The 21,410-nt window shown below is 38.5% G+C and overlaps 3 protein-coding genes and 1 long non-coding RNA gene across 12 annotated transcripts in view; 3 read left to right on the forward strand and 1 right to left on the reverse strand.

The window, feature by feature from the left end:
• The window catches only part of LOC148978505 (uncharacterized), a 104,743-nt gene extending 83,978 nt beyond the window's left edge, over window positions 1-20,765 (forward strand). Inside the window, exon 2 of the long non-coding RNA XR_016168828.1 lies at window positions 20,635-20,765. This is a non-coding gene — a long non-coding RNA (uncharacterized LOC148978505). The remainder of the gene's footprint in view (window positions 1-20,634) is intronic.
• Window positions 502-12,809, forward strand: zfp91 (ZFP91 zinc finger protein, atypical E3 ubiquitin ligase). 7 transcript variants are annotated; one of them, XM_039690738.2, is made up of 12 exons: window positions 502-1,273; window positions 1,559-1,593; window positions 2,890-2,991; window positions 3,110-3,146; window positions 3,444-3,545; window positions 4,017-4,106; window positions 4,186-4,359; window positions 4,488-4,535; window positions 7,501-7,579; window positions 8,438-8,552; window positions 8,631-8,730; window positions 10,390-12,809. In XM_039690738.2, exons 1-12 carry the CDS (start codon window positions 879-881, stop codon window positions 11,366-11,368), a joined length of 2,256 nt encoding a protein of 751 aa, XP_039546672.2. In that variant the 5' UTR covers window positions 502-878; the 3' UTR covers window positions 11,369-12,809. The 7 variants fall into 7 exon arrangements, with proteins under 7 accessions (XP_039546672.2, XP_039546685.2, XP_039546660.2 ...); XM_039690726.2 differs by having other exon boundaries at window positions 507-1,273; window positions 4,485-4,535; XM_039690733.2 differs by having other exon boundaries at window positions 511-1,273; window positions 4,020-4,106; window positions 4,485-4,535.
• LOC120492558 (uncharacterized) lies at window positions 12,705-14,237 on the reverse strand. The gene is made up of 2 exons (XM_039690725.2): window positions 14,019-14,237; window positions 12,705-13,634 (listed from the first exon to the last, which is right to left on the reverse strand). The coding sequence occupies exons 1-2, from the start codon at window positions 14,090-14,092 to the stop codon at window positions 12,989-12,991; spliced, it is 720 nt and encodes a 239-aa protein (XP_039546659.2). The 5' UTR covers window positions 14,093-14,237; the 3' UTR covers window positions 12,705-12,988.
• On the forward strand, window positions 16,312-20,765 carry cntf (ciliary neurotrophic factor). Of its 3 annotated transcripts, none has more exons than XM_039690724.2 (4): window positions 16,312-16,406; window positions 16,558-16,684; window positions 17,558-17,851; window positions 18,271-20,765. In XM_039690724.2, exons 2-4 carry the CDS (start codon window positions 16,574-16,576, stop codon window positions 18,460-18,462), a joined length of 597 nt encoding a protein of 198 aa, XP_039546658.2. In that variant the 5' UTR covers window positions 16,312-16,406; window positions 16,558-16,573; the 3' UTR covers window positions 18,463-20,765. The 3 variants fall into 3 exon arrangements, with proteins under 3 accessions (XP_039546658.2, XP_039546657.2, XP_088988248.1); XM_039690723.2 differs by having other exon boundaries at window positions 16,327-16,472; XM_089132122.1 differs by having other exon boundaries at window positions 16,327-16,472; window positions 17,558-17,767.
• Window positions 20,766-21,410: the final 645 nt, after the last annotated feature.

Below are 21,410 nucleotides of genomic sequence, written 5' to 3' on the forward strand. Positions count from 1 at the left end.
GTCCTCTGGGAGTGGGACAAGAAGACAATACAGTAAAATAATAAAGTAAAACAATAAAGACAAGACAATAAAAATACGGACAAATGCATTTGAAAAGCAGGAAAAAAGTCCAAAATGATTAAAGCCATAGTAAAAGTTTATTCATGTAAGAAAATAGCTCAATTGTGTTAGTTGTAATACAGATAAAACTGATAAATGAATTACACGTGTATGGATTTGTTTCTGTGGGGAAAAAATCTGGTTTTATTTAAATGTTCTATCTTTTCAACAGAAAAAAAAAACAACGAGCCATACTTTTACATCATGCATACGTTTTTATTCATGTTACAGGACAACAACCTGAAAGCTGACTGCGATTCTCTTTTCTATGCTTTGAGATGCTCCTACTACGCCATATTCTTCAATTTAAAGTACATCTGGAACGACGTCGGTTATTTGTATTTCACCAAGTAACTTTTGTAGGTCAGTAAAAACTGGCTCACGTACAGCCGTAGCGCTGCGTGTCGCTGCTGAGCTCGTCTTCGGCTTCAGCTCCACTTAAAGGAGACGCAACAAAGAGCAACCGTAGTGGGCCCTGCTAACAGCGTGGCTTACTATAGCTTTAAGAACTTAAAATAGGGTCTGGGTCTTTAAAATGAATTTTGCACAGTTATTATAGAGATGATATGCTAAATTTTCGATTTATCTGACTTACAATTTTGCACAAAACTTGCAAAGAGGCGTAAGAGCGTCCAGTGAAATATGTTTGACAATCGGATCAGGGCCGTTAGCAATCCAACATTTTTCATATTTTATGCCTCCTGTTTATTTCAAGCTATGTTTCAATTTGTTGAGAATTATTGAGAACTCCAGAAGTGAGAAAAACAACTTTAGTGGAGATGGAGCCGCAACTCCCGAACAACAAAGAGGTGGAGGAGAGTGAGACGGCCATGGAGAAATCCGCGGGGCAGAGTACTGGATCCAGCCCGTGCAGGGCGTCTGGAGGACGCGAGGAAGGGTGCTTAGCGACCGAAGGGACTTGCCCACCCGAAACAAACGGAGCTGCGACGAGCCAGGCGGGTTCCGGACGGGTTTTACGGGACAGGTCAACGCGAACGATTCCCGTGTGGAGGCAGAGTGATATCGGGGAGGACCGGGATGAAGTATCACGCGAGGCAGCGGCAAATCGCCGGCGAAAAGCGAAATGCCCGCGGCGCAGGAAGAGCGCAGTTGCCGCTGCAGGTTCATTTGATGCGGCTAGAGAGAGCGGCGTCGAGTACGTCCTGCCGGATGAGTACGTTTCAGTCTGTAATATATGTGATGTGTCTTAGGGTAATTGCAGGGCCTCGCTTGTGAATATCCTAATAGTAATGCATGGCATTGCTGTGCTCCTTTCACACGTTTAGGCGTAATGCTGGCAGACTGCAGTGTTTACATTTACACTAGTGAAAGTAGCTGTGTTTCTGAGAGAGTAGTTGGGCAAAATAAATCACGCACGCCTAATCTTTGACACTGGGAAGGAGAATGTGTAAGATGAGACATAATAAATAAAACAGCATGTTTCTCCGTCTTATGACAGGTTGGAAGGAAACAAGGATGCGCTGGTTAATCGAGGTACTTTAAATAATATTTATTTTGTTAATGAGTATCTAAAGGAGGCTGTATGGCCAGCCGTTGTATGATTATTCCATAAATCTTGTTGTAATCCAAAAGTGACTAGTCTCTGTTACATATTCATTAGATGTTAAATGTGATTTTTAAAAACGTTAAATTTAATTGTTATTGTTAAAAAAATCTTTATTTTGCCATTAAATTCTATAGAGATCTGTGACTCAGACATAAATAATTCACTTTCTTTCGACTAGTTTTGTGTTCTGGTTTTGCTAGTTTACTTTTAGGTTCTAGTACTAGTTACAATAACTTGTAACCATTGACTAGTCAGAAAGAATAGCTGCTGTAAACCATACTAGTAAGATTAAACATGTTCCCAGCAAACAAATTTAGGTTCTGGGAACGTTAGTTTTTGGTTCCCAGAACGTTCCTAGAACTTTCCCTTAAGGTTAAGGGAACGTTCCAGGAACATTCTCCTTGCGTTATAAAAATGGAACCTAAAATAACCTAGTTGGAATGTTCCTATTAACGTTCTTGTTTGGTTCCCAAAAATATAACTTCATGGGACCATTCTTGAACGTTAGGGTAACGTTCTGTGTTTGCTGGGTTACTAGTTATAATTGGAACACAAACTAGTGTCTAATAAATAGGTAATTGGTATAAGTATGCAATTAGTACTTGTAATTCTGGAATAGATGCCAGCTACAATTGGAATACCAACTAGTAGGATTTGAATAGTTATCTGATATGTCTGGTAACTACAGTAAGGTTCCATATTGTTAACATTAGCAACTACTATAGTTAACATGACCTAACCATTAAAAATACTTCTCAAGCATTTTTTAATCTTATTTAATTCGTTTCAACATTTACTAATACATTACTAAATCCAATCTTGTATCTGTTAATATAATCTAATGGACCTGAGCTAAAATGAACTGACAATGAGCAGTTGTGTTTTTATTAACTACTGTTGTCAACAAAGATTAATACATTCTATATCAAATCTATTGCTCATTGTTAGCATATCGCCATAGAATTCATTGGCAAAAAATTGCAATAAGCAGTCAGAGAGCTAGTCATTATTGGGTTACTGACTAATAGCAAAGGAATGCTAATATATAATGAATATGTATTGAGTGGATACTATTTACTAGTATCATACAACCTACTAGTAATTTAAAAAGAACAAATCATGGTAAAATAGATACTAGTTAGTTTTAACTTGGAAGAAATGGTAAAACAGCTTGCCTTGGGATATGATCTGATTCTGCTTCATGTGACTGTGTTCTCTTACAGCGGCCCGCGGCAAACGGGTGCAGGTGCGCTCAGGGGCCCACACCTGCCGGGGCTCGCCTAGGACTGTGTTTAAAATTGAGCCAGAAATGGACATTGATTATGGTACGCTGCTGAGCTTTTAAATGTAGTATACTGAACATGGGTCCACTACAACTTCTTGACTGAATACTGACTACAAAACCTACTGACTTACTATAATGGTTGCCAATTTTGCTTGCAGTGGAGGCCAATAAAGCAGTCGAAAAGACAGGAACAAGGTGATTGATTGCACATTTATTATGAGAACACATGGACACTTTCTCATGAAAGACCCCATGAAATCAAAGTTTTGTGGCTTTTATATGCCCACATTTTTTAAATGTACTCATTACCAAATATATCCAAATTCTCGTCCTCCAACTAGCAAATGCCAGTAGCGCAGCATGATTCACAACTGGCGATTTTATTAAAAACTGCTCGTCAAGCCATTTTGTGGGGTCTTTGAGGACACTGATGGCTGCTACTGTTTTGGTGCTGGTGTAACAAGCCCTTTGTTTGTTACTGCCATATTTTAGTGTGGAGAAAAAAGAAGAGGATGATGAAGAAGTTGTGGAAGAGGAAGAGTATGCATTTGTGGATGATCCTAAAGACCAAAACTACCTACCCAATTCACAGAGGTAATGTTGTACCTGTATACTGATTGTAGACATCTGGATTTGACAAATGACAATTAAGTGTTTACGATAACCTCTTGGAAACACTTATAGTTTCATTTGATAAATGTTTTGTTATAGCATGATTACTGTAATCAGTCAATGATAAAACAAAGTTGTCATGGAACTATCATGGAAAACCTGTAAATATAAGTAAAATAAAAAGTCGTTGAATTATTAAAAAGGTCACGGTAAAGACAATTGCTAAACCTTTTCTTGTCATGCTCGGTTAGAAAACATTTAATTAGCTGGAATTGCTTTTTGGGGGAGCTGAATGTATCTAAAATGTATAAAAGAAATTTTGAAAAATCATTATCCAGTAATGACAAACAACTTGAAAATGACAATTTACAGCATTAGCCAAATCTGATTTTAGTCGTGCATTTGGTTTGTGTGCAATTAATTATTGCTTGATGCTCATGTTTGTTTGTTCAGCAGTGATGAAGAGGATGTTATCAGTAGCGATGAAGACGTCCCTTTTAGAGATGACCTGAATGACGAGAGCTATGATCCTAAGTATGAGAGGTGCATGTTTGTTTTCAGCTTCTGTATGATGAAGGTCTCGTCTCCTATGCCCTCTCTCCATTTCTGTCCTGGTGTGTAGAGATTTTCTTAAGGTACGGCGCAGACCCCCCACCAGACTGACGGAGAAGAAAGACAAGGCTACAGGGCAGGAGACCGCAACAGAGTTAGAGACAGAGATCAAAACTGAGGGAGGGGAGAGCACAGATGTGCAGACCAGTGCTGAAGTTGAGGAAGGTGCTGAGCCGCCTAGGAAGTGAGTCAGTAACGTCGTTTCATATATATGTGATGAAAATATAAGTGGACATAAGAAAAGCACTTCTGCAAACAACTGATATGTGAATGGTAAATAAATATTAACTGTCAGGTTTTTTGTCTTAGAAGAGGGCGGAGAAGGAAAGATGATAAAAGTCCCCGTCTTCCTAAGAGAAGGTAACAAAGCATCTCACATTCAATGCTTTGAAAATTGCTGTAAAACAGGAGTAGAGCAGTAACCATCTTTTTTAATTAAAATATAGATTTGCAAGAATAAATATGCTTACAATTCATTTTGTTGGTCCACTTTAGACATTCTACTAACTTTAGGTAAATTTGCAACTACATCTCAACTATCTCTCACTAGTAGACTGTTATGTTAGGCTTATGGTTAGTTGAATGATTTGTAGTTGCAAAGTTACTTATAGTCAGTATAATGTCTGTTAGGGAAGCATAATAAAAGGTGTTTGTAGATGTGTATGTATTATTGATTTTTGTTGTAATGTCTGCTTGTTTGAGCAAAGCTATTAAAATAAATAAATAAAATTAAAATAAGTAAATAAAGTGTGGATTAAATTTCCACAAGTAATATCCTTTAAAAACAAAAAACAAAAAAAAAAAACGAAAAGGCAATTTCAAGTGTTGATTTCCAAAAAGTCATAGAAATTATAATTACTAAAATTATAACAGATCATGGAAAAGTAATAGATATAGAATTCTAGTCAATAGAAATTTTTCTAGTCATTTTCAGTTCAACACTGTATTTGAGTGTAAAAAACATTGTTCTGTCACAAGCCAATAGAAAAATCATGGAAATATATCAATTTATTGGTCACGAAGTGTGGTAATCCTGATTGTTGCTATAGTCTCTAAAAATTTGAATAACTGTATATTTTGAATATCCATTCAATTTCTGTACAATCAAGTGCATTACAGTAAACACTAGCTGCGTCCGAAATAGAATATTTCCCTACTATATAGTAGGAAAAACAGTATGCGAGCAGAGTAGTATGTCCGAAATCATAGAATTCGAAAAACAGTAGGCGAAAAGGATGACCTACTACTTCCGGCGAGATTCTGAAGATGTGCATACGATGGACACTTTACTATCCCATGATGCCACGGGAGAAAAGTTGTTGTCGTTATATTTGAAAACCGGAGACGCGGCTGTAACGTTAGGAGATAAACACAAACACGCATACGTATCTCTATTGATTCATTCATGTTTATTTAACGAAGGTGATATCACAAGCAAATAAATAGCTTTTTCCTTGCCAATAAATAACATCTGTCATTGTTCATAGGGGTTGTGTCGTGTGTGTTTTATGAGGTTAAATTTATTAGGTAAATAAATGTTATTTGAGAAATTCCACAAAAGGCGTGATCTGCGAGCAGCTGACCGACACCTCTTGATTGTCGGCTCGGACGACGTAAAAACGCAGATAAAAACAGAAAGCAGAACTAAAGACAGCGCAAAGCAGTCCCTGGAATGGGCTCTTTACATTTTCGTACTGTTATGACAGCATATGTCAGGCGACAACCACATGGCGCATGTAGTACGTCCGGACTCATTCATACTACCCGTATTCATACTATATAGATCGTATTTTTTGATGGTCGCAAAGTACGTTCTTATTTAAATATAGTACTACCTACTCACATAGTATGCGATTTCGGACGCAGCCACTGTTTACTTTTACTTTTTACAGATGGGTTGAAAATTATTTTCTGTGGTAATTGGCAGCATGCCACAATTTATTTTGTATTTACTTTGCAATCTAAAGATTCCAGTAAAATATTAATAGTAGGGCTAATCGCATCCAAAATAAAAGTTTGTGTTTACATAATATATGTGGGTGCACTGTGTATAATTATTTTGTATATATAAAAATACACATGCATGCATGTATATTTAAGAAAAAAAATGTTATTTATATATAAAATATTTATATTTATATATAATATAAATTATATCTATAGACAGTATATACATGAAAATATTTCTTAAATATATCGAAGCATATGTGTATTTATTAGGGGTGGGAATTGGCAACAATGTGACGATTCGATAGTATCGTGATAATTGGGCCACGATTTAATATTATTGCGATTCTCAATATATTGCGATTCATGTTCCCCGTATTATTCAAAGACATCACAAAAAATTAGCAAAATAAGACTGCTCAACTCACTTTAATTAAATGTCACATTTAATTCTGTAAACATTATCTTCTACACATTAACTGAAGTGCAAAAACTTGTTCTTGAACATTCAGGACACAGGACGTAATTATTCTCTGAATAGGAGACCACTCACATGAATGTTGATCTCCAGGCTTGCTACGATAGTCAGTGTTACGTGTTCAGTCGCAACACCGGTTTCATCACTTGCCCACGCGGTAACGCAAGAACAAACTTTTTTTAACGCAATTACACAGTATCCGTTCAATCCTGCCTGTATTACACACACACACACACACAATCCACAGAACAAACTTTTCTTTTAATGCAATTACGCAGTATCCGTTCAATCCTGCCTGCATTATACACACACACATACACACACACACACACACACACACTGAACAGACGCGCGTCAGTATCGAGTTCTCTTTCGGGCTTGAACAAATCATTACACACACAAATTATAGCAAAATGTCCGTTTTGTCAAATGCCCTCATAAGTGCTGCCTAAACGTGTAGCCTACAGCTTACGCTCAACGGCTTCATTCACTCCTTCAAGTGTACAGTATTAGTGGACTAACTTAGGGAATGAGGGTTTAGGGTGCGATTTCGGATTCAACCTATGCTCTCAAGCAGTGAAAAATAGAGAAACCAATGAAGAAAACCGGAGAGTAAAACAGATCATTTTATATGCAAAATATGCAAAAAAAGATCGATACTTGGTGCCGTGTATCGATACAGTATTGCCACAGAAAATATTGCGATACTATACTGTATTGATTTTTTTTCACCCCTAGTATTTATATATATAAAATAAGTATACACAGAGCACCCACATATATTATGTAAACACAAACTTTTATTTTGGATGCGATTAATCGCAATTAATCGTTTGACAGCCCTAATTAATACTAACTCCTTTCCTACATTAACTGAAAATCATTTGTTCTTCTGCACAGGAAAAAGCCACCGGTCCAGTATGTGCGTTGTGAAATGGAAGGATGTGGTACAGTTCTGGCCCACCCACGCTATTTACAGGTACAAACTCAAACTAGCGGTTCCCTCACTGACTGATACCTAACACATAAAGGTGTAATGATTCGTTTCAACAATGATTCGATTCGTATCAGGATTCTTGGTTGTCGATACGATTCAAGGACGATATTGGTTCATTTAGAACGAGACGATACGATCCGAAACGATTCGGTGACTTGAAATCGATTCAGTAACTTTTTAGCCAAAAATTCAACCAGTGCGACTGAAATAAATACCTGGATACTGGGCAGTTCAGCTGAAGTTTCCTAGATTCATGTTGTTTCTTGTAAGGAAATCAGCTGAAACAAACAAGTAAACAACAATTAATGGCAAATTTATTCACATTTTATTTAAATAAAGTGCAACCAATTCTTTACATATCCTCCAAACAGTCAGCGGGCGACTTATTTTGAACATCTCCGTCTTTGCAAAAGCCAAAGTGTTTCCACACCCTGGACCGCAATGGTGACTTGATAATTTCTCGCTCGTTTGCTTCTCCTCTGCCATCCACCATGCTATGTTTTGTTGTCTTTGCGCTTCTGCTGGCGCGTGGTGATGATGTCACAGATAGGCAGACTGAATAGAGTAACGTTTAGCGCCTTTATCATTAAAAGTGCTAAAAAAACATCCATATAAAGTCTGACCTGCTTAATTCCAATCCGTTATTTACTATAAAATCGATTGATTACCAAACTGTTAGATCGATATATGTCATCCGGAAGGCCAACTTGCAGAGCACAGATCGATGTAGTTGGATCGTAGGAATATAAATCGGCACATCGATGTAGTAGATGAATCGTTACACCCCTACTAACACAGAAATTAGACTTGAAACCTTTCTGTTGTCTTTCTCCCCTGCAGCATCACATTAAATATCAACACCTGATGAAGAAGAAATACGTCTGCCCTCACCCTTCTTGTGGAAGACTCTTCCGGCTGCAGAAACAACTACTACGCCATGCCAAGCACCACACAGGTAAGACAGACACATCTGAAGCTTGAAATGAAGGGTCTTTGGTAAGGTGGCTTTTTTAAAGTACAGCCTGTGTTGCAGATCAGAGAGACTATATCTGTGAGTTCTGTGCTCGCGCCTTCAAGAGCTCTCACAACCTGGCTGTGCATCGAATGATACACACTGGAGAAAAGCCACTACAGTAAGTCATATCTCTGCTGCTTACACATTACTGCACACTATTACTTTTCCAATTGAGGAGGCTAACTGTGTTTTCAGACCTGTAGATTGTTTGCTTTGTTCTGAAAGAGAGACTTAAAGGGATACTCCAATTTTTATGGAAATAGGCTCATTTTACCACTCCCCCAGAGTTAAACAGTCGAGTTTTACCGTTTTCAAAAGTATTCAGCCGATTTTTTTATATTTAGAAGAATATCAGTAAACCAACAGTTTCTGGTCTCATAGACTTCCATAGTATATATTTTTTCCTACTATGGAAGTCAATGAGACCAGAAACTGTCTGGTTACTGATATTCTTCTAAATATCAGAAAATCGGCTGAATGGGTTTGAAAACAGTAAAACTCGACTGTTTAACTCTGGGGGAGTGGTAAAATGAGCCTATTTCCAAAAAAAAAAAAAAAAACGGAGTATCCCTTTAATTTGTTACAATGTTGCATTTTCTTCTTGATCCGGTTCGCTTTCACAAGGCAACATTTTAAAGCGTACCAAAATGTGTTTATGCAAGTCACATTGGTCAGAGTTCACATTTGCATTCCTCTGTGTCATCAATTAAAATGGTTTGACACATTCGCTCTGTGGGCTTATTGTGGCTTTATCTGTAGCTGTCGTGACACGTAAACACTTATGCGAAATTAGCCTTGATTCCTGCTCGGCGTTGGGTCGGATTGCGTCTGTTACAATCAGGGGATCTCGGAGCGATTGTTTTGGTGTGGTCCGAGTGTGATTGCCATGTTCAAATATGCCTAAATGACCCAGTTGTGAAAACACCTTAGCAGTGTTGGGAAAGTTGTTCACATTCTACATGAACTAGTTCAAAGTTCAGTTCACACATTTTAAAATGAACTAGTTCAGTTCATAGTTCATATTTCAACCACAGACAACAATTATTTTTTCGACGCGCAAAGTCTGCACAGAAATGTACGATTTTTCCCCATTCTCACCGACCTCGTCATAAAATCTGTTTAAATGATCATACAACGCCTCCTTGCTCGCTCGCCGCGGTGCGACACGGGTGTCTTGTGTTGCCAGATTGGGTGTTTTTTCGCCCTAGGTAAGGTATTACGTACAATCTCTTGATATTTTTGGTAAAACGATATATTGCTATATTGTAAAAAATATTTTTCAAAAATCACAAGAAAATACTATGTCATTTTTTTCAAATAAAAAGTCACTTTATTTTGACGACGTCTTAATTGCTGTTTCTTTGTACAGTATTTGTGAAATTTGCTGGCAAAGTGAAAATTGTTTTTACACCAAATGTTTATGAATGGAGGAACACAGAATGACTTTCAGACAGATTTATTGAACTCTGTCTTACATTGCCTTACACCGTCTTAAATCGCTTGAGTCAACGTTGCTCCATCAAGATGTTTAAACCTACCAGTGCCTAATCATTCCCTCAGCATATTAAGCAGGAAAAATGTTTTTTTACTGAAAAAACTACACGCGTCACCTTTAACATACAATTTTCCAAAAAAAAAACATGTACATATAATTAAAACAAAAAAATATATGTGCTTTATTAATGTCAATAGAATAAATGTAAGAATTTGAATTATTTGCTCTCTTCCATGTCGCGAACCTATCAAAAATCTTTACACCCACTCATCTCCTTCCTAGGTGTGAAATCTGTGGTTTTACTTGCCGTCAGAAGGCCTCCCTCAACTGGCACATGAAGAAGCACGATGCAGACGCCACGTACCAGTTCTCCTGTAGCATCTGTGGCAAGAAGTTTGAAAAGAAGGACAGTGTGGTTGCTCACAAAGCCAAGAGCCACCCCGAGGTGCTCATCGCCGAGGCCTTGGCCGCCAACGCCGGAGCCCTCATCACCACTCCTGCCGGAGTCACCACGCTGCTGGAGACCTCCACGGGCTCCATACAGACAGAGCAGGGGGTCCCTGAGGCCCAGGGGAGCTCTGCTGCGCCAGCCGGTCAGGTGGCCCCGGTGACGCACGTGGGTCCAGTGATGGTTGTGGATCAGGATCACCCGCTGCACTCAATGCAGGTACCCCTGGCCATGTCATCGACAGAGGCGAACAGCGCTCCTTCACAGCAGACCTCCACACAGGCTCTGCAGATGCCTCTACAGTTCATCTCTACGCCCGTCTCGCAGCAGCTCCCCCTTCACTCCTCTGCTACCAGCGTCTCCCAGCAGGCTGCTTTGGTCCAGCAGTTGCCCGTGCAGTCCTACAGCCCCCAGTCTCAGATGTCCTTCAGAGGGCTTCCTCAGCAGCAGCTCCCAATGGTATCTGTTGCACAGCAGATGCCTCTTCAGACCACCCAGCAACATCAAAACCAGACCCTCCCTAGTCTCCCAAGCCACAACCCGGTTCCCAATACTCCCCTCCTCTCCCAAAGCCTGCCCGAGGCACCCTCTGACTGCCGGAGCGGTTTGGGATTTGGGAGTAATCCTGTCTCCTCTTCATCTACGTCTCCCCAGTCTTCCAATACCCCTTCGGAGACGAGACAGGTGGTCTGGGAGGGAGATGGGACTAATGAGAATGGAAATGGGGGTGGGGTTTGGGAGGCGGGTGGGCAGGGGGAGGAGCAAAACATGATGGACAGTTCCGACGGCCAGATGCAGCGTGTTCTGATGTAGTGAAGGAAGTTGGAGTAATGTGGAGGAGAGTGAGATGACTGTTATTTGTCACCCTCCTACTTGGCCTGAAGTTAAATATATAGAGTCATAAATATATTGTATGTAATCGCATTAACTTTTGGTAGCTTTGTAGAGATGTCTGTACCAGGGAGACTGTGTTTGAGTTGTTGTCATTGTTCATTTTGTATATAAACAGTTATAGTTCCCTCCAACAACCACATCTGTTTTGTGTGTATGCGTGTTGTTTTATGGCTGTAGAGGCTTTCGCAGTACTCAATTCATGGTAGTCTGTGTGAGTAAAGCCATTGTGTAAGCAAAGTTGTGCCATCATGTGGCTTGAATTGGTACTGTAGAAACTAGGGATGCTTCCATATTACAGACTAGATGATAATTGTTGCCATTTTATGGTCCATCCATGTTAAAATTCAATTTTATTTTGTCCAAAGTTAAAAATTAAATCCTTAAAACAAAGAATTTGTTTCACTAGGCATCGCAATAAAAAATGTATCCATTTAGAAATTTGCTAAATACTACATTTAACAGTGTTAATACATTATTAGCATTTTTAGAGATTAACTTTAAGCGAGAATATAATGATGAAGGTAACATATATGATGGAAACAAACTAAATATACAATATTACCTGACATACACTACCATATAATAGTTTGGGGTCGTAAGATCTTTTGTTTTGTTTTTGAAGAAGTCTCGTGCTCACCAAGGCTGCATTTATTTGGTACAGTGATAACAGTAATATTGTGAAATAATAAGCACAATTTTTTATATTTTAAAATGTCATTTATTAATATGATGGCAAAGCTGATCAGCATCATTACTCCAGTCTCCAGTGTCACATGATCCTTCAGAAATCATTATGATATGCTGATTTGCTGCTCAAGAAACATTACTTGTTATTATCAATGTTGAAATTTTTTTTTGAACCTGTAATAATTTCTTTAACGATTAAGTTTAAAATAATAGCATTTATTTTAAATATCAAGTTTTGTAACATTATTTATAAATGTCTACTGTTACTGTTGACCAAATTAAAGCATCCTTACTGAATGAAACATACTACTTCCTTTCCACACGCATAAAAAAATCTTACTGACTCCAAACTTGTGAATGTATAGTAAGTGTAAACGTAATTTCTTCATGCCAATTTTATGGGAGGGAATGTTCTATCACAAGTAATAGATAATGCACCAATACATTGTGCATCCCTAGTAGAAATAAACCACAGTAGCTCAAGTGAAAAAGAAAAACTTTGAAAGAATTTTGAACATTAACCATATACACTCAATATTTTTTAAAATCATAAGGCAACAAACATGTATGCGTATTTAAATGTATTGCTTCAAAACCTTAGAGTTCAACTAATGTAAGATAAAAAGTTTTTTTTTGGAAACTACAGACCTGAATAAATGACATCTATTTCTTATATTTGTTACAGTCTCTTTTTGCATTGACCACATCACCATCTGTCTTAAATGTTTAACAGACTGATGTAAACAGACTGTTATTAGTAGCATAATAATTCAATAAATATAACACACAGCATCACGACTGATTTTCACATAAAAGTGAGTTGTTGCCCAGTGAGCAGCATTATAATGTCTTTTAGGGGTTTGATAGTCTGGCATACTGCTTAAGTGCACGTTTTGGTGGAATGAGAGAATCGTTTACTCCCACTCTTCTTTTCTTTCGCTGTTCATTGTCTTTCTCTCCGTCTGGGTCTGTCTCTTCCACACAAGAAGCCAGCGGATCACTATTATGTGAACCTGCAACATTATCATCGTCTTTTGGTCCATTAGCCGAGGTGACCACACAGTTACTCTGCAGATCGCTGTCATGTGCGAACTTGCAGCGGCTTCCAAAGCGGCAGCGACCATCCTTCCTGTAGGCCACACAAATGCGCTTACCGCCGATCTGAGTGGGGCGAGCTTGTAAAGTAAGAGGTACGTGTTTTTGCAGGACATTCAGTCTTTCCTCAGCCATTACTTTGAAGGGGTTAGCAAACACACTACTGCCTGTAAGTGCTCCACCTGAGCTGGAGCCTCCCAGAGGTGGTGGCGGGAGCTTGTGAGTCTGAGGACGGAGGGACGGGGTCAGCAAAGACTCAGAAAAGGAGCGTTTGGCAGGAGGTGCCTCCTCTTGTTCCTCGTTCTCAGGACCAGATTCAGACTCACTGGAAGGCGATTCCGACTCCAACAGGAAATTACGGCTTTTTGCCTCCTTTACAGCACAATCCGTCTTTTTGAAGGACCTAAGCAGGAATAATTAAAGATGATTATTTTAAAAAGTGATACTTGATCCTTCTCTTTATTCATGTGAATGGTGACCATTCTGTCAAACATGCTCACTTCTCAGTTTATGTGTAGTTTGACTTTGCACAAAAAAAAAAAAAATCTGTAAATTTTTCATCCTTAGTCTTTCAAAACCCCTCACTTTCTTTAAAAGTACACAATGTACATTAAATATATATAATTTTTTTGCACCTACGTGTTAGGCTAAATGATGACGATTTTTATTTTTCAACGGTGGAAAGATGCTACTCTACACACTTTGGCTTTTTTAAAATGGAAAAACACCTATACTAATTTAAAAAGTATGGATAATGTATTTGTAAAGTGAATTATAAATGACTTACTCCTTTTGATAGTCTTCTCCATTCTCTTCATCCTCTGACTCGGATGATACCCCGTATCCCACAAGCGAATTCATATCCACTCAAATATCACAAATGACAACGGTGACCCGTTCAAATACTTGTCAATTTGATTCGATGAAGATTAAATTGTCAGTCGTTTCTTAATCCGGATGTCAGTGTGTCTTCTTGGTCCACAGATTGACGTGGAAAGAATAAGTATTGTGCCACCGCGAGGCGCGGAATGGTATTGTGACAGATCCAAACAGATGGAGGATAGTATGTGGATTGTGGATTTTGAAGGTTTTATAATGATGAGGATGATACAGTCCTCCCTCAAATGTGAAACTAAGTCCCTGATGTATCAAATATATACTTGATTGAAACTAGAAGCGTAGAAAACATGCACATTGTGGCATGGTTCCTTTGCTTCTCTGTAAACCTATGAGGAGACCATGGTTTCTGTGTGTGAACTGATTATTTTGTAAACATTTTTGAAAATGAAACAATTGCGTGAGTTTGAGGAAGATAAAATTAATTAACTTTTTAAATAATTGTTTAAAAAGCCAGAGTTGTGTTATTATATATACTTTTTTATTAAAAAAAGAAATGAGAAGTGCACTTTTTTCACTTGAGCCCCTGCCCCCTCAAAATGTCTGTGCACGTCCCTGGCAACTGTTATCAGTGGAGGAAGTAATATGGCAACAGCATAGATATATCTTCTCTCAAGCACAGTCTGCAAGCAGACACATGTTCTGATCTATCACTTTTCCACAGCTGCCACAACTAGTGAAACTGCAAAAAAAAAAAAAAAAAAAAAAAAAAAAGTTTCACATGCAGCTCTTAATTTGCATCCACTGCTGACTGATAGCATATGCACTTTTGGATTATAAAATAAATATTAAAAATAAAAGATACATTTATGTGTTACAGGCAATAGGTACGTAACCGATCAGCATGCGGGAATATGTGTTCTATTCGTGACCCCTCCAAGAGGGCCCTCAGAACACGAGAGCAAATACTCTATACCATTTTACAGACCATATGTCACGGATAACCTATATACATAATTAGTAGGCCTAGCCTCACCTTGTATAAAAGGAGGGTTATAGCAAGTAATTCTGAAAAATATATATTCATGCTCAATTTACAGTCCATGTTTTCTATTAATGTCACACCTGATATTTTTGACAACAACACTCTTGACACTATTAATAGATCACACAAGGTATAGGGTGTAGATTCCTACTTCCCTTTATAGCAGACAAATATGAGACTCAGACTATATGTTTGAGACACAGCTACAAAAAGTGCAAAAAAAAGTATTTTCAAAACTGTTTCAGGTTTGTTTTTAACCAGCAATGTAGTAATTTTTAATCAGTAATTGAGTTCAATTAAACAACTCGGCATGTTAAAAAAATTTAACCCAACAAATCGACTACCAACCTGAAGCTCCTGCCGCGATTTAAACTATTAGATGGTAATATCCAATATAGGATAGGCCTTACGTGTACGTTCCTGTTCTTTTTTATGTTCTGAATATATATTTAAAAAAAAAAAAAAAAAAACCTTATAGGAACGTTCCATGTAGGTTATTTTTAGGTTCCATTTTTATAACATTAGGAAAATGTTCCGGGAACGTTCCCTTAACCTTAAGGGAAAGTTCTAGGAACGTTCTGGGAACCAAAAACTAACGTTCCCAGAACCTAAATTTGTTTGCTGGGACATTTCTAACATAATGTGTTTGGAATTTTTTTTTCTCGAATTCACTGATTTATGCTGTTGCAAATAATCAGTTCTTTATAAAAGTAATGATACATCATATCAGCTTTTACATTAATACGGCCTCAGAATCATTCTGGACTCGGTTCTTTGTACGATTTCTTTAAATATGTTCCTATAATTTGCAAAAAATACTACTTACTTAAACACCCTAATAATACAACAGACAAAAACGTAACATCATAGCCTATGTGATGGTCAAAATTCACATTTGAGGTGAATTGTGCAATTCAACTTTGTAAAACAAACCGTGTGTAATGTAACGCATTCCTAATTTTACTCATAAACCAAAATCTGCTTTTCTGAAAACCCATAGGAAATTCCAGAGGATCGAAAAATTATCCTGATGTTAAAGCACACAGCTCGAGTGTTTTTTGTTTTCCTTTTATTTATATTTTCCAGTTTGCATTGGTAGCCTATTATACGGTGGGTCTATGAAGAACTCTAGGCCAATAAAATTCCGTCTTGATATTCCCAGCCCCTCAAACGCACCACGTTCCCATAAGGAGGCGGAGTCACGGGTAATTCAGAGCTACATCTTCGGTTCAAAGAAGGGGTGAACAGCGTTTCTGGAAGTTGTGCGAGAGAGTTGGCCACAGTGAAATAACTGTAAGTACATAAGGAGTGAGAAACAGCACACGAGGATCGCCATTCAACATCCATAGGCAGCCTACGGTAGTGTATAGGGGTAGTGCTAGTGAAAACAAGAAAATGCTGATTTTTTCCTGCTGTTGATTCAAACGTTATTTTTCAAATATAGGTGTTTTTGAGTATAAATGGCTGGCAGAGGTTCAAACGGTCGTCATGGGTTGCGGGGCCACGCAGGGAGAACCGCAGCTCTTTCTCGGCTTCTTCATAAGGAATGCATTCAACTCCTGGAGGCATACGTGAGTGTTAAAAAAAATAGAACGTATTTATACTGAACTTATCTGCTGATTATTATTTTTAACTGTTTAGTCTTTCCTAATTATGGCCGGGTGGTGTGACGCAAACTGAAGTCTGCGACATCATGACATTTAGCAAGTTAAAAGAATGTCTGGAGGAGGCAGCAAATGGATACGTTAGAAGTGACACCGTTGTCTGTGCTATCCAGGACTTGTTGGTGCGCGCAGGGGATGGAACATGTTTCTGGATTAGACTATAAAGCCCGATTGTTCCAGTAATAAATACTTTTTTTGTTACCTGCCAAATTATTCAGGTCTAGCACCACTTCCTTGTTGTTTTCCATTAATGTTCAAGCGTACTTTTAAGTTTCGGCATGTTTCTTGGAAAAGTAGCCTGAAACGTGGGAGCGGTTTGGAATGTAATGGAGTCTTTTTTCTTTTGTAATAGGTGAGCAACATCTCTTTACTATTCAAACTAATGAGCTTCTCTGCTGAGGACCAGCCTGGCTTCAGAGGGTGCTACATTATTAATTAGTGACTTAATAATATGCCAACTAGCCTACATGCTTCTATGGGCATTAAACTTTCAGGTTAAAGGTGAGGCTAAAATATAGTGAGGTTTTTTTTTTTCTTTCTAATTTTTAGTATCTTTTCCAAAAGTTAGCAACTTTTGGGAGTTTTAAATATAAATTTAGGTGACCTTTGGAAATTGTGTATTGACTGTAAAAGGAATAAGTTTACTTGCCTCTATCTTTTATTGTTTTGAATTGCTGCTTTAACTCACTGTCATGTTTACAGTGTTTACAATTGTTTACAATTTCTTCCATCTGGTGATTCCTTGTAACCACAACTCATTTCCTTTGTCTTCCCATTTAGAGAAACAGTGAATCACTGCCGTCTTCACCGGCTGCTGGAGATTATTTAGTATCTATTCCTCCATTGGTTCCTCAGCTGTCAGATGCTGAAAAAATATCTATCCTGCATGCTGCACTCAAGGAGTGTCAGCGACTTTTGGAAGATGTCATTACTCGGGAGGACGCAGAATTTTCTGATGAAGACAGCGAGTATAGGAGAAAACGGAAAACTGTGAGGGATCGTCTGGTACACCTGTTGGCAAGCACAGAGCAGCTACTAGTGGATGGCCAGAAATTTGAAGCTGAAGTTAAAGAGGTGCTGGAGTTAACATGTCTAGCACGCCATTTTAAAAATAATGTTTTCTCATAAATGTCAACGGGGTTTGAAATTTACTTTTTCCCTCACCGGCCAATTTGGCTACTAAATTAAGTTAGCAGCCATTCAGAACTTGGACTAGCCAAAGAATAAATAAACTAGATTGGCTAGTGAGTGAAAAAGCTCATTTCAAGCCCTGTATAATTTTTAAGTTACCGGCTATTCAGAATTTCTCCCAGCCAAAAAGAAAAAATAAACCAGATTAAATAATAAGTAATTGGCTTGTGATTTGACAGCATTACCTGCCACAGTTGATGTTTACCTGTGAGTTGGCAGGTGTTAATTTCAAACCCTGAATGTAAAGCTTTCTAATGAAACATCTAAATTTCATGGACATTCTGTATGTGCTTGTGTGAAAGGAGCTGGATGGTCAGGTGGCCGGTGGGAGTTTCGGTCTGAAGATGTGGATTGTGCGAGTGCTGCAGGACCTCGTGCACTGGACTGGCCAAACATCAGATATCCTCAACTCTCTGCCAGCAGAAATGGAGAAAACACCAAAGACAATGTCCCGGAGGACAAGAAAAGGAGGCGTTGGGAAAATAAGGAAGTGAGACTAAATATGTGACTAAATATAAGAAAGAGAGTTAAAGGGTGGAGCGGAAGAGGATTGATAAGAATGAGGTAAAGGAATTTCATTACAGCATGGAGAATGTAGAGAGTCAGAGGATCTGGATGCACTCACTGGAATTCAGCCTTCCCACATGTGGAAAGCAGGAGGGGTGGGTCTGAACAAGATATTATTTTATGAAAAGTTATTTTAATATATTTCTACTTTTGAATAAGATGTTTAACTTTATCAAAAATGTAAATACCTTTTGAATATTAATCAAAACTCTTACATGTATGGTTTATTACCTTTTAAGATTGTTGACCTTTAGATTGTTAAGCATTGAAACTCCAAAGATGGCTAATATCTAATTTTTTTGTTTGTATATAAAAAATACTGTTTGCATTTATTTGCATTTGTAAAGGATAGTTCAAACAAAAACATTTAAATTCTGTCATCGTTGACTCACCCTCATGTCGTTCCAAATCTGTGTACATTAATTTCCTTTGTAGAACACTATATACACACTCGCCTATTAGGAAGGATTATTAGGAACACCATACTAATACTGTGTTTGACACCCTTTCACCTTCAGAACTGCCTTAATTCGATGTGGCATTGATTCAACAAGGTGCTGAAAGCATACTTTAGAAATGTTGGCCCATATTCATAGCATATCTTCTTGCAGTTGATGGAGATTTGTGGGATGCACATCCAGGGCACAAAGCTCCGGTTCCACCGGATCCCAAAGATGCTCTATTGGGTTGAGATCTGGTGACTCTGGGGGCCATTTTACTACAGAGAACTCATTGTCATGTTCAAGAAACCAATTTGAAATGATTCAAGCTTTGTGACATGGTGCATTATCCTGCTGGAAGTAGCCATCAGATTGGTACATGGTGGCCATAAAGGGATGGACATGAGCAGAAACAATGCGCTGGTAGGCCATGGCATTTACACAATGCCCAATTGGCACTAAGGGGCCTAAAGTGTGCCAAGAAAACATCCCCAACACCATTACACCACCACCACCAGCCTGCACAGTGGTAACAAGGCATGATGGATCCAGGTTCTCATTCTGTTTACACCAAATTCTGACTCTACCATATGAATGTCTCAACATAAATCAAGACTCATCAGACCAGGCAACATTTTTCCAGTGTTCAACTGTCCAATTTTGGTGAGCCTCTTTTTCCTATTTGTAGTGGAGATGAGTGGTACCTGTTACCTTCTAATGTTGTAGCCCATCCGCCTCAAGGTTGTGTGTGTTGTGGCTTCACAAATGCTTTGCTCCATACCTCGGTTGTAACGAGTGGTTATTTCAGTCAAAGTTGCTCTTCTATCAGCTTGAATCAGTTGGCCCATTCTCCTCTGACCTCTAGCATCAACAAGGCATTTTCACCCACAGGACTGCCGCACACCATTCTATGTAAACCCTAGAAATGGGGAAATAGATTGTGAAATACTCAGACCGGCTCGTCTGGCACCAACAACCATGCCACGCTTAAAACTGCTTAAATCACCTTTCTTTCCCATTCTGAAATTCGATTTGGAGTTCAGGAGATTGTCTTGACCAGGACCACACCGCTAAATGCATTGAAGAAACTGCCATGTGATTAGATAATTGCATGAATGAGAAATTGAACAGGTGTTCCTAATAATCCTTTAGGTGAGTGTACATATTATCTTATTCTGTGTACAGATTTGGGCGGGTAAGTGATGAAAGAATTTTATTTTTGATAATCTACTGTTACAGATATCTAGAACAATCTACTGTACAAGGAGTGATGTTACCTTAAAAATGGCTTCTTCACATTTATCATACAAATGCTTCTTATTCCTGTTTAATGTGCAGTGGGAGTTATGTACCATCTGTTGATGTTTGTCTGGATTAATTCCCCATCCACACTCCTGGAACACACATGCCCTCTGCTGGCTGCATGAAGTTCTGCCTTTTTTTTTATTCCAGGTCAATCTGTCAGATGTGAGACTGGTCATCTAGTGACAGAGAAAAGTCTACAAACTAGCCTTTTTCATGATGATAGAAGTCATTGTACCTTTATGCTGATATTTAACATGTTTAATATCTATTCAAAATCTACATTTTTGTGAGCCTGTTATGGCCTTTGACTTAGAAGATGTATTGTGAGGTGAACTCTGTTGGAAGAGCATTAAGGATTCTGCACCTGGTTACTGTATGAAGATGACTTGAATTGGAGAAGAAAGCAAAACTACCATTTAAAAATGCATTATTTATATTTGTGTTTTAAATTTGCACTACAATAAATGGCAATATATCAACTGTCATTCAAACAGGTTGCATTTTTTTTGGGGGGGGGGGGCATAAGGAAAACCCCTTATAAATCATATAAGTGATGTTGTTTGAAAATGTAAAAATGCAGAAAGTTTACTTTTAGACCTCAGATTAGTGTAAGGGGATAGAATATAGTTTGTACGGTATAAAAATCATGTCTATGGAAAGTCCCCATAAAACATGAAGTGTGTGTATCTGTGATAAAGGAAAAGCAGGATGTGTTTGGAAGAGTGGGGGTGGAGTGTATGTGATCTGTGTGTGTATTTGTGTGTATTGAAAGAGTGGCAGGATTCCTGTGTAAGGGGGAGGGGTGTGTATGTGTGTGTTATTGCATGTGTATTTGTCTGAGTGTATGTATGTGCAAGCAAGTGAGTTACAGAGTGAGAGAATGTGACTGTATGTGATGTGTGCGTGAGGCAGGATGTGTGTGAGAGAATGGAAGGGGGAGGGGTGTGTGAGAGAGAGTGTGTGTGTGTGAGAGAGAGATTGTGTGTGTGTGTGTGTGTGAAAGAGAGAGAGAGAGAGAGAGATTGTGTGTGTGTGTGTGTGTGAGAGAGGCGAGAAAGGGGGAATGTGTGTGCGCTTGCGTAGGAGGGAGAATCTGTGTGAGAGTCGAATTGTGTGGTGTGTGTGTGTGT

Source organism: Pimephales promelas, chromosome 6 (genome assembly GCF_988280905.1).
Source record: "Pimephales promelas chromosome 6, fPimPro1.hap1.1, whole genome shotgun sequence".
In the NCBI taxonomy this organism is placed as follows: Eukaryota; Metazoa; Chordata; class Actinopteri; order Cypriniformes; family Leuciscidae; genus Pimephales; species Pimephales promelas.

Excerpts from the sequence above, each read along its gene's own strand:
- LOC120492558 (XM_039690725.2), bottom strand. The coding sequence starts at position 14,092 with ATGAATTCGCTTGTGGGATACGGGGTATCATCCGAGTCAGAGGATGAA. Across the intron at positions 13,635-14,018 it reads GGAGAAGACTATCAAAAGGA|GTCCTTCAAAAAGACGGATT; the intron begins GTAAGTCATTTA and ends ATTCCTGCTTAG.
- cntf (XM_039690724.2), top strand. The coding sequence starts at position 16,574 with ATGGCTGGCAGAGGTTCAAACGGTCGTCATGGGTTGCGGGGCCACGCA. Across the intron at positions 16,685-17,557 it reads TTCAACTCCTGGAGGCATAC|AGAAACAGTGAATCACTGCC; the intron begins GTGAGTGTTAAA and ends CTTCCCATTTAG. Across the intron at positions 17,852-18,270 it reads TTGAAGCTGAAGTTAAAGAG|GAGCTGGATGGTCAGGTGGC; the intron begins GTGCTGGAGTTA and ends CTTGTGTGAAAG.
- zfp91 (XM_039690726.2), top strand. The coding sequence starts at position 879 with ATGGAGCCGCAACTCCCGAACAACAAAGAGGTGGAGGAGAGTGAGACG. Across the intron at positions 3,147-3,443 it reads GTCGAAAAGACAGGAACAAG|TGTGGAGAAAAAAGAAGAGG; the intron begins GTGATTGATTGC and ends GCCATATTTTAG. Across the intron at positions 8,731-10,389 it reads ACTGGAGAAAAGCCACTACA|GTGTGAAATCTGTGGTTTTA; the intron begins GTAAGTCATATC and ends TCTCCTTCCTAG.